General features: G+C 39.5%; 1 protein-coding gene across 4 annotated transcripts in view; it reads left to right on the plus strand.

Moving 5' to 3' along the window:
* The window catches only part of LOC123763966 (DNA ligase 1), a 36,907-nt gene that overhangs the window by 3,025 nt on the left and 19,515 nt on the right, over window positions 1-14,367 (plus strand). For all 4 annotated transcript variants that reach the window (XM_069330085.1, XM_069330083.1, XM_045751347.2 and 1 more), the window contains exons 2-11: window positions 895-975; window positions 1,294-1,401; window positions 1,711-2,747; window positions 3,643-3,948; window positions 6,246-6,588; window positions 8,062-8,234; window positions 8,538-8,761; window positions 11,376-11,504; window positions 13,583-13,722; window positions 13,969-14,170. In XM_069330085.1, coding sequence (XP_069186186.1) covers window positions 2,153-2,747; window positions 3,643-3,948; window positions 6,246-6,588; window positions 8,062-8,234; window positions 8,538-8,761; window positions 11,376-11,504; window positions 13,583-13,722; window positions 13,969-14,170 — 2,112 coding nt within the window. In that variant the 5' untranslated portion in view covers window positions 895-975; window positions 1,294-1,401; window positions 1,711-2,152. The remainder of the gene's footprint in view (window positions 1-894; window positions 976-1,293; window positions 1,402-1,710; window positions 2,748-3,642; window positions 3,949-6,245; window positions 6,589-8,061; window positions 8,235-8,537; window positions 8,762-11,375; window positions 11,505-13,582; window positions 13,723-13,968; window positions 14,171-14,367) is intronic.

Here is a 14,367-nt window from a genome sequence, read left to right on the forward strand (position 1 = left end):
ATTGGTCACAACAGTGGAGCAAAGACAATGGGCCCACGGCGTGTGCCAAGCAGCCTGAGGGCGACGAGGCTCAACAAAGAAAATGGGAAGACATCGGCGCACATTTTAAAACCAGTCCCCAAAAAATTGGATAAAAACCTGATTTTTGGCGAATTTTTAAAGTGGATGACGCAACGCTGCGTCATCCCCGGCATTACCGCCAGTAAACGGATGACGCAATGCTGCGTCATCCCCGAGCGAAAGTGTTAAAATATTTCTTATTTTAAATCTCAAGAACATTTTTTTCATAGTTGGGGGTAAGAAGTATGTTAGGCTTATTAAGTTCGCCCTAGCTTAGGCCAACTACTGACCTTCTCCAGGCTGCAACCCACAACAGCTGCCTCACTCATAGGCTCCTATTTTCTGCTAGGTAAACAGAGACAGTGGGTGAAACATTGTCGAGATGCTTGTGTCCTAATATAAGGGATGAACTGAGGGACCCTCAGATGTAAACCGATTACATAGACCCCTACTATGTAATATATGCTATGTAAAACATATATAATAATATATATTTTCTGTAAATAAATACCTGCTTACTGTAGGTTCCTTAGTTCTTAGAAGATGGAAGAACCAGATTAAGATATTATACTACTGTACAGTACATAATATGTATAATACAGTATAAAAATTATACATTAGTCTTCTTATTTTATTTATTTTTAATAAGTTTTGGAAGGCAGCATTTTTTGTGAGGTTAATGTGCCACAGTATGATGATAATGCTAATTATTCAATCCTGAAGTAATGCTATTTTTGCTAACATGATATTTTTTTATATTTTTAATGATATTGTATATATTAATGATATTTTTGTTAACATTGTTCTTGTAATGCTACTTTTTATCTCTAACAGATCATTCTTCTCTGCCCCAAAGGCAAAAAAGCCAGATGGAGCAACATCCGTGGGAAGTTCTAATGGGAATAAAAATGGAAAGTTAGTATTTATGGTTTTTGTTCTTCAGGCAACTGGGCACTATGATGGTTAGCCTAATTGATCTTTAAGTTCAGTTCTGTATTCTAATAGATTCTTAAATTTTTTTTTTAAGAAAGTCATAAATTTAATGTGTGATAGCTGGCTCTGGAATTTAAGTAATGCTGTAATTTATAACTACTTATACATTTACGTTGGGTAATTTAGATGGATAAATCACAGCAGTTTTCTAGTTATTGCTGACCTTTCAGGCAAGGGAAGCTTTTGGAAGAAGCAGATCATTGAAACAAGAAACTAACAAACTTTTTTTTAACTACGCAGGGAAAACTCCACTGAGGCTCAAGATTCCCCCATCAAGAAAAAGCCACGTCACAAGGCACGGGTAATTGAGAGCGACAGTGAAGAGGAGGAGCAGGAACCCTCTACGAGGTATGCATGTTAAAGTTAGCGGTGACAGATGCACTTAACAAAATAATTAGAGAGAGAGGAACTTGCACACAGGGAGCACTAGGTGAAAAAGTGATGATTATTGGAAGTGAAAGGGTTGTATGGAATGAGAAATCATAAGGAATTTGGATCTTGTTAGTAAGAAAATCAATTTGAGCTACCGTGTTCTGTAGCTAAAAGTTAGGGATGTCATTTTATATAATGTAATGAATGTTGATTACTTGTTGATGATTATTGCTTGTTAATTACTCTTGTTGATGAAATTACTGTAATGTGATTTTCTAACTTCAGTTCTCCACATAAGTCTGATGACGAGAAGGAAAATAAAACAAAAGACAGCGCACAGCAAACACTGAGTAAGGCGGAGGAAAGGAGCAAGAAGTCTCAGACTAAGAAAAAGCCCACCATTAACCCCAGTGCAAAGAAAGAGATTAACACAAAACAGAAAAAAAAGGACAAAGAAGATCTTAAGTCTAAAAAAAGCCCAGCAACAAAGAAGGGCAAAATAACAAAAGAAGTTAAAAAAACTATATCAAAAAAGGAAGGGAGCTCACTATCCAAAAATAAGAAAGGTACAGATGCAGTTGAAGAGGAGGAGGATAATGTGAAGAAAGTATTGAAAACAACAGATGATGATGACCACGAAGAAGTGTGTGCGTCTCCAGACTCAAATGAGGAAGAGACATCAACAACTACAGAGAAGACAGCTAAGGTAGAGGAACTTGATGAAACAATGGAGACAGGTGATGGAGAAGATGGGAATATTGAAGACAAAACACATGATGAAATAGTTGACACCCCAAAGAAAGGCAAGAATGTTGGCAGAACAAAGAAAGGCAAAAATGATGATGGGACCCCTAAGAAAGGTAAAAATGATGACTCCTTGAGGAAAGGCAAAAAAGATGATCGCACCCAAAAGAAAGGCAAAAATGAAGATGGCACCCCAAAGAAGGATAAAAATGAAGATGGTACCCCAAAGAAGGATAAAAATGAAGATGACACCCCAAAGAAGGATAAAAATGAAGATGGCACCCCAAAGAAGGATAAAAATGAAGATGACACCCCAAAGAAGGATAAAAATGAAGATGTCACCCCAAAGAAGAATAAAAATAAAGAGGGTACCCCAAAGAAAGATAAAAATGAAGATGGCACCCCAAAAAAAGATAAAAATGATGATGACACCCCAGAGAAAGACAAAAGGGAAGGTGAAGAAGATAAAATGATTGTTGAAGCAGACTCCTTTTCCACTCCGTGCAAACCATCCACCTCATCACAGAGCAGTTCTCCTGGCTTTACTCCAGAAACTGTCCCGCCCCTCCGAAAAACTGGTTAGTTTGATATAATGGTTAATATATCAGAATACCTGTACAGGATATTTAGATCGTGTAGGTATTGTATTACATAAGCCCCATCCATATAGGAAATTATAGACAAACAAAACTTTAACTTTAAAACTTTAAAAACTTAAATCAAAACTGTGTGTTTTGTGCTGTATGTTTGTCAATATTGATACAATTATGGATAGTAGAGGGTAGCAGTCTGTCAAAAGTTAATTACTAATTTCTTTGACCACACTCAAGTTGCAGTGCTATTAAATGATTCTCATATTTCTCTATATCCACATTGACTTTTAACATAATATTTTATCTTTATTAATTGGTTTCTAATCTTTCCCTTTCTATAATAATAATGTTAATATTATTTTATTTCTAAAATATGTATACAAGAAAACATAATACAGAGGTACATTTGAAGGTACTGTACAGGGGTTGCATATTAAATAAAGCCACTCTGAGAGTTTAGGAGTCAGTCGATCACTTTTCCTAAAGTGAACTGAAATGTCTTAAGGGAGTCTACTCCATTAAGGAATGGAAGTTTTCAGAGGAAAAGTCTTGCTCCTAACTACTGATGACATTTTTATTTTATTACCCTAATATCAATTGATGTCAATAATTTGTTTTATAATGTAATCCCTGGTGTTAAATACTTTGTGTACAGTATTTTTATTCTTGCATGTATTGTGTGTGCAGATTGGTAGGCAGGTATTGTGTAAAGCAAGCTTGAGTGCATGTATGTGTACATGCATGAATGTTGCAGTCCCACTCGAACTGAACCCAGTCCACCACAAGTGTTATAACAATGGAAGGCTTCATTTGGAATAATTTGTAAAACTGAAGGCAAAACCTGTTGAGATGATTTTAAGTATAACCCTTTATTTTGTAGCTCGCAAACAACTGAAGCGCAAGAGTGACAGCCTTGAGAGCAAGCAGAAAAGTTTGGTGAAGAAATTGAAAGGAGAAGATGGAACCAGTAGCATGTCAAGCAAAGACAGCAGTGAAGATGATGTAAAGTCAGAAAATGAAAAGGTAGAAAGTTTGAAAGATGAAATCAAAAAGGAGAATTCAGATGATTCAGAAGAGCCAATGGAGGTTGATTGCATTGATGAATGTGATAGCAGTAACAAGGTGCTGAACAAACCTACTGCCACCTCCAGCAGACCCAAGGCAACAGCCATACACAGTTTTTTCAGTAAGCATCATTATGTGCACATCACTACTTTGTTGGTTTTGACTGTACTATACAGTATTAAGCAGGGCATGCAATATATAGCAATTTTTTATTAAGTATTGACACTTCTTAATAGAGGCTGGTATAATCACCTGACAATAAATTATTATTATGTGCACCAAGTACTTTTCTGGGGGGGGAGCCCCCTTCAGCTCCCCGGGGCTATCCGGGCTGATATGAATGTATTAGACCCTGACATCTAGGCCTACCGGGGACCACGAGCCAGAATCTGGCTCCCTCAGAGAAGCATGAGGAACAACCTTGAGGTTACCTTGAAATGATTTCGGGGGTCAGCGACCCCGCGGCCCAGTTGTCGACCAGGCTTCCACGTTGCTGGACTGGTCAACCAGGCTGTTGGCTGCGGCTGCTCGCAGCCTGATGTATGAGTCACAGCCTGGTTGATCAGGTAACCTTTGGAGGTGTTTGTCACGTTCTCTCTCGAACACTGTGAGGGGTTGGCCAGTTATGCCCCTTATGTGTAGTGGAAGCGTGTTGAACAGCCTCGGGCCTCTGATGTTGATAGCGTTCTCTCTCAAGAGTACCTACTGCACCTCTGCTTTTCAACGGAGTTATTCTGCACATCCTGCCATTCCCTCTGGTTTCGTAGTATGTTAATTCTGTGTGCAGGTTTGGGACCAGCCCCTCTACTATTTTCCACTTGTAAATTATTAGGTATCTCCCGCCTGTGCTCAAGAGAATACAGATTTAGGCTCTTTAGTTAGTCCCAATAGTTTAGATGTTTTACTGAGTGGATTCTAGCAGTAAAGGATCTCTGCACACACTCCAGGTCAGCAATTTCTCCAGCTTTGAAAGGTTAATTGTACAGCGGTATTCCACTCTAGAGAGCACAAGCGTCTTGAAAAGTATCATCATCGGTATAGGATCTCTGATGTGAAAGGTTTTTGTTATCCAACCTGTCATTTTTCTTGCAGTTGTGACGGCTACTTTATTGTGTTCTTTAAAGGTAAGGTCTTCCAACATGAGTACACACAAATCCTTTACATTGCCTTTTCATTCTGTTAGGATTTGACTGAGTTTTGTACGTGGTTTCTGTTTTTATATTTTAATTTTCTCCATAGCGTAGGAGCTGGAATTTATCTTCGTTAAATATCATATTTTCTGTAGCCCATAGAAAGACCTGATTTACATCTGATTGGAGGTTTGCCGTGTCCTCTATGTTGCCTACTCTCATAAAAATCCTAGTATCATCTGCAAAGGAAGATACAGTGCTATAGGTTGTGTCCCTCTCTATGTGCCGGGGAACAATACTATGTCCGGTATGAGGATGAGAAAAAGTATTGGAGCAAGCACAGTACCCTGGGAGACTGAGTTTTTCACGGTTGATGGACCAGATTTTATTTTTTTGACTATTACACATTGAGTTCTATTAGTCAGAAAATTGTAGATCCATCTGCCTATTTTTCCAGTACCAGTGCTTCCAACCACACGAGGGTTTCTATAGGACATTGCTTCTCGTGCCTCTCTGAAGGGGGTCCAGGTTCTGGTTCATGGTCCCTGGTAAGCCTAGAACTCCATTTGCTTTGACTGATGCCAGGGTCTAATACATTCATATCAACCTGGATGGCTCCGGGGAGCCTCCGGGTCTCACCTGGAAAATGGCATTTAATTACATTCAATGCTGTTTTTTTCAGATTGCAGGCATTACTGTTTGGAAAACTAATTATTTGTTATATTTATTTTAGAAAACATTATTAATGAAGTATTTTTATGGAAATCTGATTACTCTTATAATTACATACTCCAAAGACTGCCTCAATAATTATAAAAATATTCACAGTGCAAGTCGAGATAGAAGAGTTACCATATTCTATGTACTTAATGGATAAATTATGCTTGGCCCACATTAGTGTTTGTTTAAGTGTGAATTATACATTTGTCATTGTACTTGGTCCAATGTTTGTTACTCTCTTTATAAGTATCTAAGGTAAGCTTTGAGCTCAATACTCTTAACAGATATACCGTATTCCAATTTCAGTCAAAATTAAATAATGAAGCTTATGCAGTACCTTTGTTGTTGTACATATTAAGTCTTAATGTTTCAGTGAAAGAAAGTCAACAATGGGAAAATTGTTACCTATTTTTTCTCTTGGGTTTGTAGTGCTGTACTTTATATACAGTACTCTACCATTATTTAGTTTTTAGTAATTAAAAAAGCTGTAAAATACATTGGCTTCTGGTATTTTATTAAAATGATTATATGGCTTGTGTTATATGGGTGTATTTTCTATACAATACAGCAAAAACAACTAAGAAGCCCTCAGCTACATCAGTGTCTCCCAAGAAATCCACTCGTTCACCTGAGAAAGTGACACAGAACAGCTCATCCCAAGACTCGGAGAGTTGTTTAGATGAGGGAGACACTACAGAAGAAGAACACTGTTCTTCTCCACAGAAGAAAGATAAATCCCAAAAGAAGGATTCACCACCAGAGAGCGACTCCTCAGAACCTCGAGAGAAGAAGCCTTTAATAAATCCTTTTGCTCCTAAAGTTTCTGGAGCAGGTGATTTGGGTGGCAGCTATAACCCAAAAAAGGAGAAATATCACCCAATCAAGGATGCTTTTTGGAAGGCACAGGAAAAGTAAGCTAAGTCTTGCCATATTTTGTATTTCCTGTCCATTGAATTTACAGCACCTCTTTTGGTTTCTGTTCTGGAATTGCATATTTTTCGTTTGAGGGATGGGTCTCTGTCTTTTGTAAATTTTGTCCCTAATCCTGTTATTCTTGAATGTGGTTAATTATCTATCTCTTGGACTTTAGTTCTAGGTCCCTGCTTCCTCTTAGATGAATGATAGTCATCCCTTTTCAGTGGGTAGATGGCTTCTGTTTTATTGGTCTTATGGTTTACAGTGGAAAAAGGATTCTCATCTCTTCTGGTTTTGGTGGGTGAATATTTTCATTTCTTGAATTTGATGCTATTTTCTCTCTTGATGTGGCCTGGTCCAAGTCCCATTTTTTGGTTCCCATTTGGTGCAGTTGCTTGTTCCTGAGAACTTCAGGCATAAACTTACCTGGTAATATAATTGCAAATTTGTTTGCCAGGATTTCTTCTCTAAACTATGTTCCGATTGACCTAAACTTGACAGGTTGACTGTTTGTTTGTCTACTTCATCTGCCTTTTGCTGTGGCTAAGCTGTTTATCCTGTTCCTTCAGGGTGTAATAGCCAGATCTCTCCTGATGTCATGTATGACTAACCATCCTGTGAAATGGAGATATTAGATGAACTTATAACTAGTTTTTGATCTATGCTTTGTAACCTTTCCTATAGAATTAGGTAGCATCACATTGCTGTGCATACCTAAGATTGTTAATTAAAAAAAAAACAGATTTTTCCTCTACATCTCTCTGCTGGCCCTCTTTGTTAAATCAATTTCAGGAGTATGGTTGGATTCTTTTGTTATGCTGCTTACCCTTCTCATTCTTACCCTGTTGGGTTGGAGGTTCAGTAGGTTCTGGGTGTAGTGAGGGAATCCTTTCTGCTGGTTGAAACAATCAATCTACCAGCTAAAATTCATGTACAGTATTGTATCCTTCTTTTCAAGGGAGTGGGTTTTCTTTTCATTGCTTTTGGACTCTGGTTTGTGGTGGCGTGAATGATAAACCAGTTTCTCATGCATATCTGTTAGTGTTCTCGGCTTCTTTACTGTTATGGATGGGTTGGCACACCCAGTTTGGTGGTGCCACCAAAGGGCTCCTTGTGGCCATCTCATAACAGGCTTCACTCTTGGAATGATGTGGGTATATTTTGAGTGTTGGTCACTGGGTTGAGCCAACCCGTGGTTTCCCATGGTTTATAAGGGTTGTGGGCAGAAACTTAATAGTATGCCGTGGCTGTTTTCTGTACTTGTTACTGCTGTTTTATTGTTTTAGTACAAAGTTTAAGTTGTTTAATCATGACTGGCTCATGATAGGTTCCTGAACAAGAAATCCAGAGCATAGATAGCTTGCAAAAAATTACCTATTTAGTTCTAAATTGTAAGGGCAAATGCTTTTTTCATAAACATTTTGCTCTTGTCTGAATAATTGTCAGCTTATTATTCTTCAATTTTGCAGGGTACCATATCTGGCTCTAGCGAAGACCATGGAGCTCATTGAGAACACTAGTGGCCGACTCAAAACTATTGAAATTCTGGCTAATTTCTTTCGCTCTGTGATTGTATTAATGCCAGATGATCTCTTGCACTGTGTGTACCTGTGTCTCAACAAAGTGGCTCCATCATTTGAAGGTAATTACAGTATTTCTTGTGTTCCACATGCTGTCATAGCCTTGTTAATTGCTACACATCTGTAATGTTATTGGTACCCCTGTGTTTGTACAGTACTTAAATTTTGTAAGAAATTCATCCCATCTAAAATTCTCAAATTTACTTTGATTAATTTCCATATATCAATAGAAATTGCATTAAGGCCTGTATGTCTTAAAATTGTTCTGATTTTGACATATTGTAATATATAATAAATATTCCTAATCTTTACTTCATTTTAAATATGGAATCCTAGCAATGTATCGATCTTTTATATCACTTTAGGCATTGAATTGGGCATAGGAGAGACAATATTGATGCGGGCCATAGCTCAGTCATCGGGAAGAAGTGTGGAGAAGATAAAACTCGATGCAGAACAAAAGGGAGATTTAGGAATTGTAGCCGAGCAGTCAAGATCCAACCAGAGGGTCATGTTCCAACCTGCCAACCTGACTGTCCGAGGGGTGTTTGAGAAACTGAAGGAAATTGCTCTCATGACTGGCACTGCTGTATGTTGTTAAATTATATTTTTAATAGTTTATTGTTATTGTTTATTTACTTTACACTATATGTATTCATTAATTATTTGTGCAAATGTCCAGTCTTTTTTCTGAGCCTGAGTTGTTTCCTACTGTGAGATTCTGCTTCCTTTTGGGGAGCTAACAGTGAAGTCAAGCCGGGCTACATTTGATGAACTAGTACTGTGGAGAGCCATTAAATGTCGCCCTTGGGAGACACCTGCTATGTTGTCAGGATCTTGAGTATCTACTGGGGCACCAGAACTTTGCCTGCATGGTTTGTGGTTTATCCTCTCGGTCATGTTTTGGCTGAAGGCAATCTACTGCTTAAAGAGAAAATCCGTTGGAGCCGTGATGAGGATTCGAACCTATGTGTTGGGTATTTCCAGACACACGTGCAAAGTGATGTGGATTTGCATATGTTCGAATCCTCATCACGGTTCCAACGAATTTTCTCACTGATACATCACATTACTTGGATGGATCTCTGTGTAATATACTGCTTCTTCAGGTGATTGGATATTTTTTTGGCAGTGATACCATGTGGTATGTGCCTGGCTGGACATAAGTGCTCTCAGCTTCAGTGGTTGACTTTTTTGGGGGGGTTTCAATCTTTCGCTGCCTCTAAGCCCTGTCATTCAACAGGGCCATCCTTGATTTGGACTTTGTCTCAGTAACGTTTATCTGATAGATTCAAGGCTAAACAAAATAATACAGAGTTGAACAAAAAATATTAAAATGGATTTTCACTGCTCTGTCTACACCTGGGTCACTTCATGAGGTTCTGGGGAAGTGTGCACCATAAACATTTGAAATTTTAACCCTTAGGCTGCTAAGGGGTCCTGAGGAGATTTACACCCCTGTGCGCAAGAAAAAAAAAATTCTTAAAAAATTATTTCGTCTTCTAAAAATGTTAATTTGTGTTCACTGAGCACGGGAAAAATAACAAATAAATCATAGGTGACATATTTTGGGCGCAATTGACCGAGGAAGTCTGGCAAGTGGGCGTTGACAGAGCAGTCGTCAGAGTCGGTCAGCGTCACCTGCGCTGACAGGTGAGAGTGCTACAAAGATATTATCACCTAATTATTTCAATGTCTCTGATTGATTTTTTTTAGTCTTTTTGCAGTAATATTATTCAATAGTGTGTAGTGTGATATATTTATAAAATAAAAGAGGTGAATCATCGCTATACTCAAAAGTATGGTGTGCATATTAGTGATTTAATTATTATGTTCATAAAACAATAAACAAATAGTTTTGCTGTTATTACACTCTATATACAGGTAATATATAAGTATCTGAATGTTTTGTTCACCTTAACGCACCACTAAGTTGGTATTGTGAGTTGAAAAGCAACGAGGAGTGACCGCCACACATCAGCCAGCCACTCGTTGCCACTCACTCCCTCAACAATGCCTCACTCGCCCACGTTCTCCTCCCACCATCCTGTTTTATACTTTATTACACTATATACAGACATTATATATAAGTATCTACATGTTTTGTTCAACACAAATGTACAACTAAGCTGATATAGTCAGTTCAGGCACTAAGAGTCTTCTAACAGTCAGCTGGTGGCTCCCTCACTCATTTAAGGTCACACGCACTAAACTTTCTCCCCCAACAATACTGTTTGCAGTGTTATTACACTATATACACACATATTATATATAAGTATCTACATATTGTATACACTGTAACTGTACACCTAAGCTTGTAGAGTGCCCAAAGAGCATAGTGGCCACCCTCTAGACAGCCAGACAAATCATGCAGACGACGTCACCTCCGTCACCCAAATGGCTCCTCCCAACATAATCCTTTTGCTGTTATTACACTAATACACACATTATATAGAAGTATCTATATTTGTGTTCACCATAGAGAACCACTGAGCTGGTATGGTGAATGCAGATAATAACAGGTGGCCACACAGTCAGTAAACGATGCTATCTCCCTCTGTCCCTCAGCATCACTCCTCCCACAGAGCTAATTATCACAACAATGCTGCTATTATCACAATCCTGGTCATTTTTATCACAGTCAGGGGTCCTCTGTAATATTGTCATCACTAAATAATAGAAGTTATATATTTATTTTGACATTTTTCGGCGATGCTGTGGCCACAAGCTGAACAGCAATGCTGTTCGCTTATGCTGCGTGCGCCAGCCTTGGTTGCTCCAACAGTACTGTGCCTCTCACACTGGAGAATATTGCCCACGATTTTTTTTTTAAATGGCATCTGTTTACAAGAGCCCTGAGGATGCTAATGTGAACCCCGTGTACCCGCGGGCCATTTGAATCGTGCCTGGCACCCTATGGTGTATATATATGCCATGCGCACGGTGGGACATGTTACTCATGGCGTATATATATGCCATGCGCAGTTTAAGGGTTAAACAAATGGGAAATGTTCTTTTATTGCTCTATATAATCTGCCCTGAAAGTAGAGAAATAAACTTGTGCATTTATTAAATTAATTTGCATACCAATATGAAATATTTAAACTGAACTAAAATAATTTTTTTTATAAAGAATTAAGGTATCTTTAAATATTTTTTACTAACATTTTCTCATGCTTTGTCCTTAATTTGTATCTTTTCAGTCACAAAGTAAGAAAATAGACAAAATAAAAGGAATGTTTGTGGCTTGCCGGTTGTCTGAAGCCAGGTATCTTATTCGCTCCCTTAGTGGAAAGCTGCGCATTGGGTTGGCAGAGCAGTCTGTACTTCAGGTTAGTGTTAATAAAGTATTTTACCAGAAATCATTAGTATTGTATTATTTTGTGCTAAGTGTAATTTTAGGCATTTATAAGTATTGGAAATGTTAGTGTACATATGATAATACTGTATAGTATTTTGGAAAAGTTTCAGGATGCAGCTTTTCACTGTATATATTTTTGGTGGGAGTCTTTCCCTGTTTTTTCAAATTGTAGGTCATGCAGTGTTTTCTTTAAGCACTTTGCACATGTATATCATATTTCTTGCTCAGTCATTCTTGCACCTCTTGTCACACGTATTCCATATCTGCTCATTCATTCTTGCACCTCATCACATGTATTCCATATCCGCTGTCATTCTTGCACCTCTTGTCACATATTCTATATCTGCTCAGTCATTCTTGCACATCTCTTATGGTTTCTCTATTCAATGCTGGTTTTTTTCAGGACTGTCATTTGATGCCAAATACTGTTGCCTCATATTGTGTGGTGCTGACGAAGCCGCTCCAGCTTGTGTTTGGGGTGGATGTCACTTCTGCACCATTCTGTAAGCTTTCTTGTGCTTTGTTTCACCTCCGGCCTGCTCATGCGCTGCATAAGCCGTCTTGGTCCTTGGACAGGGTGCTCTCCTATCTCTCTTCTCATCAGCTTGTGGTTGCCCCTTCGGTTCAAGAATGTTTTTCCAAGGCTCTCTTTCTGTTGGCATTGGCCTCTGGGGGTTGGGTTGGTGAGCTTTGTGCTCTCCTCTGCCACAGGGGTTTCTGCTCCTTTGGTCCTGGTAGTTGGTTTGTTCGGTTGCAGCCTTCTCCTTCTTTTCTGGCAAAGACCGAAACAGCTGCTTTCTGGAGGGGTCCTTAGGTCATTGATGCTTAGTCACGCCGGGGGTGCATCACGTGTTGTGTCCGGTTGCGGCTCTTCGCCGTTACCCGCACGCCTCGGCTTCTGTGGCTGGCGATGCACTTTGGGTTGATCCTGTTTCCCTCGTTCCCTGTTCCAAGGATCGGGTCTTCCAGGTCGTCCGCAGGGTTATTAAGTCTAGCCAGCCTGCAGTTTATCCTCGTGCCCATGACGTTTATAAATTTGTTGCTTTGGCTGCTGTCTTCGGCAGCCAAAGCATGTCGTATGCTGATATTCAGGCATGCGGATTTTGAAGGTCGAATAGGGTCCTGGGCGCCCGTTATTGATTCAACATTCCTGGTCCTGGGCGTTCGTGTGTGGCTTTGGGTCTCAGGTTGTTGCCAGTTGTCTCGCCTTCGAGTTGAGGAGCGTGTGGCTGTCGCCTCCCAGGTAAGTCCCTATTTTCCTTATCTTTGGCTTTCTGGAGCTACATAACTAAAGGGGCTCCCCACAGAAAACCAGATTTGATTGTAATGAAATACCATTTTCTGGGTGAGCCCCGGCGGTTCCCTGGCACCCTCTCTCACTCCGGTTGCCTGTTTTTGCATTGTTTTGATACTTAATCTCCGAATTGGAATGGCTGGGTTGCCAGCATAGGTGGTCCGGGGCTCCCCTTTTGCCCTCCAGGGAGGAGGGGGTGGGGTGGGCTCTGTGGACGACCGACACGGCGGTGATGTGGGACGCTTGCTTGTTTCCTTGGGATTTGAGGGAGTTCTGCCTCTCTGTTCGGTTTTCAGTTGCAATTATCTTACCATGTGGGGTCTGTTTTGTTATGCTTACCCTTCTGGATAGCTAGCCCTAGTTGATGGCTGATAAGGAAAACCCCTCAACCAATGGGGGGGGGGGGGTTCCAGGGCCATTGCTTTCTGTGCCTCTCTGAGCAGGCCAGGTTCTGGCTCGTGGTCCCCAGTAGGCTGAACCCCTATGACTAATGCCCTGTTCTAATGAATTGCATATTTGCCCGATAGCTCCAAGGAGCCTCCGGGGCTTACCCAGAAAATGGCATTTCATTACATTCAATGCTGTTTTTTTTTTTAGTGATTTTTGTCCTGATTTGATTTGAAAAAACTACACTTGATCTGCAGTGTTTTGAAATTTCATAAAATAATACATAAATGGTACATACTGAGATATTTCAGATAATGTATTATAAAATGATTGGAATGCTCATCTCTAATATTTGTCATTGTTAACAGGCTTTAGCTCAGGCGTGCTTCCTGACCCCACCAGGACAAACGTATCCCCCAGAAGTTATTGATGCTGGCAAGAAGATGGCGCCTGACAAGTTGAAAGCGAAGCTTGACAACTATGGCTTGATTTTAAAAACAACGTATTGGTGAGAACTTGGTGTATTCTGTTGGATGTAAATTTTTACGGAGTACAGTAGTTGAATTTATCATTTTACTTGAGCTGTCTGTCCTCCAAATGCTTTTCATCTAGTTTTCAAATGTGACACTTTTAGTGCCATTTTAGTGACAATTTCGTGCCATGCTCTAATGTATTATTCTTTTTTAAATCATTGAAGCCAATTATATTCCCAAGTACTGTATTTAATTACTTTGTTACATTGTAAATTTTGCAGCGAGTTTCCTTCTTACGACAAAATTATCCCAGTGCTTCTAAATGAAGGCCTAGAGGAGCTCCCTAACCACTGTCAGTTGACACCAGGCATCCCATTGAAGCCTATGCTGGCTCACCCTACATCAGGGGTGTCAGAAGTTCTGAAACGTTTTGAAAATGCCAAGTTCACGTGTGAATTCAAGTACGATGGAGAAAGAGCACAGGTAAGTTCTTACATATTAGCACCCCTACCAGTGATTAAAATGAACATTTTGATAACTATTGGGACCTCTTGTTCTGGAAATAAAAAACATCTCCATGTATTTGTCTTAAGATTCCAGTGTACATTTTGATGCATTTGTGATTGATACAAATGCATATTTTGTATTAGCACTGGAATAACCTATGTAAAAAAAATAAT

This window comes from Procambarus clarkii, chromosome 23, assembly GCF_040958095.1.
Source record: "Procambarus clarkii isolate CNS0578487 chromosome 23, FALCON_Pclarkii_2.0, whole genome shotgun sequence".
Lineage (NCBI taxonomy): Eukaryota > Metazoa > Arthropoda > Malacostraca > Decapoda > Cambaridae > Procambarus > Procambarus clarkii.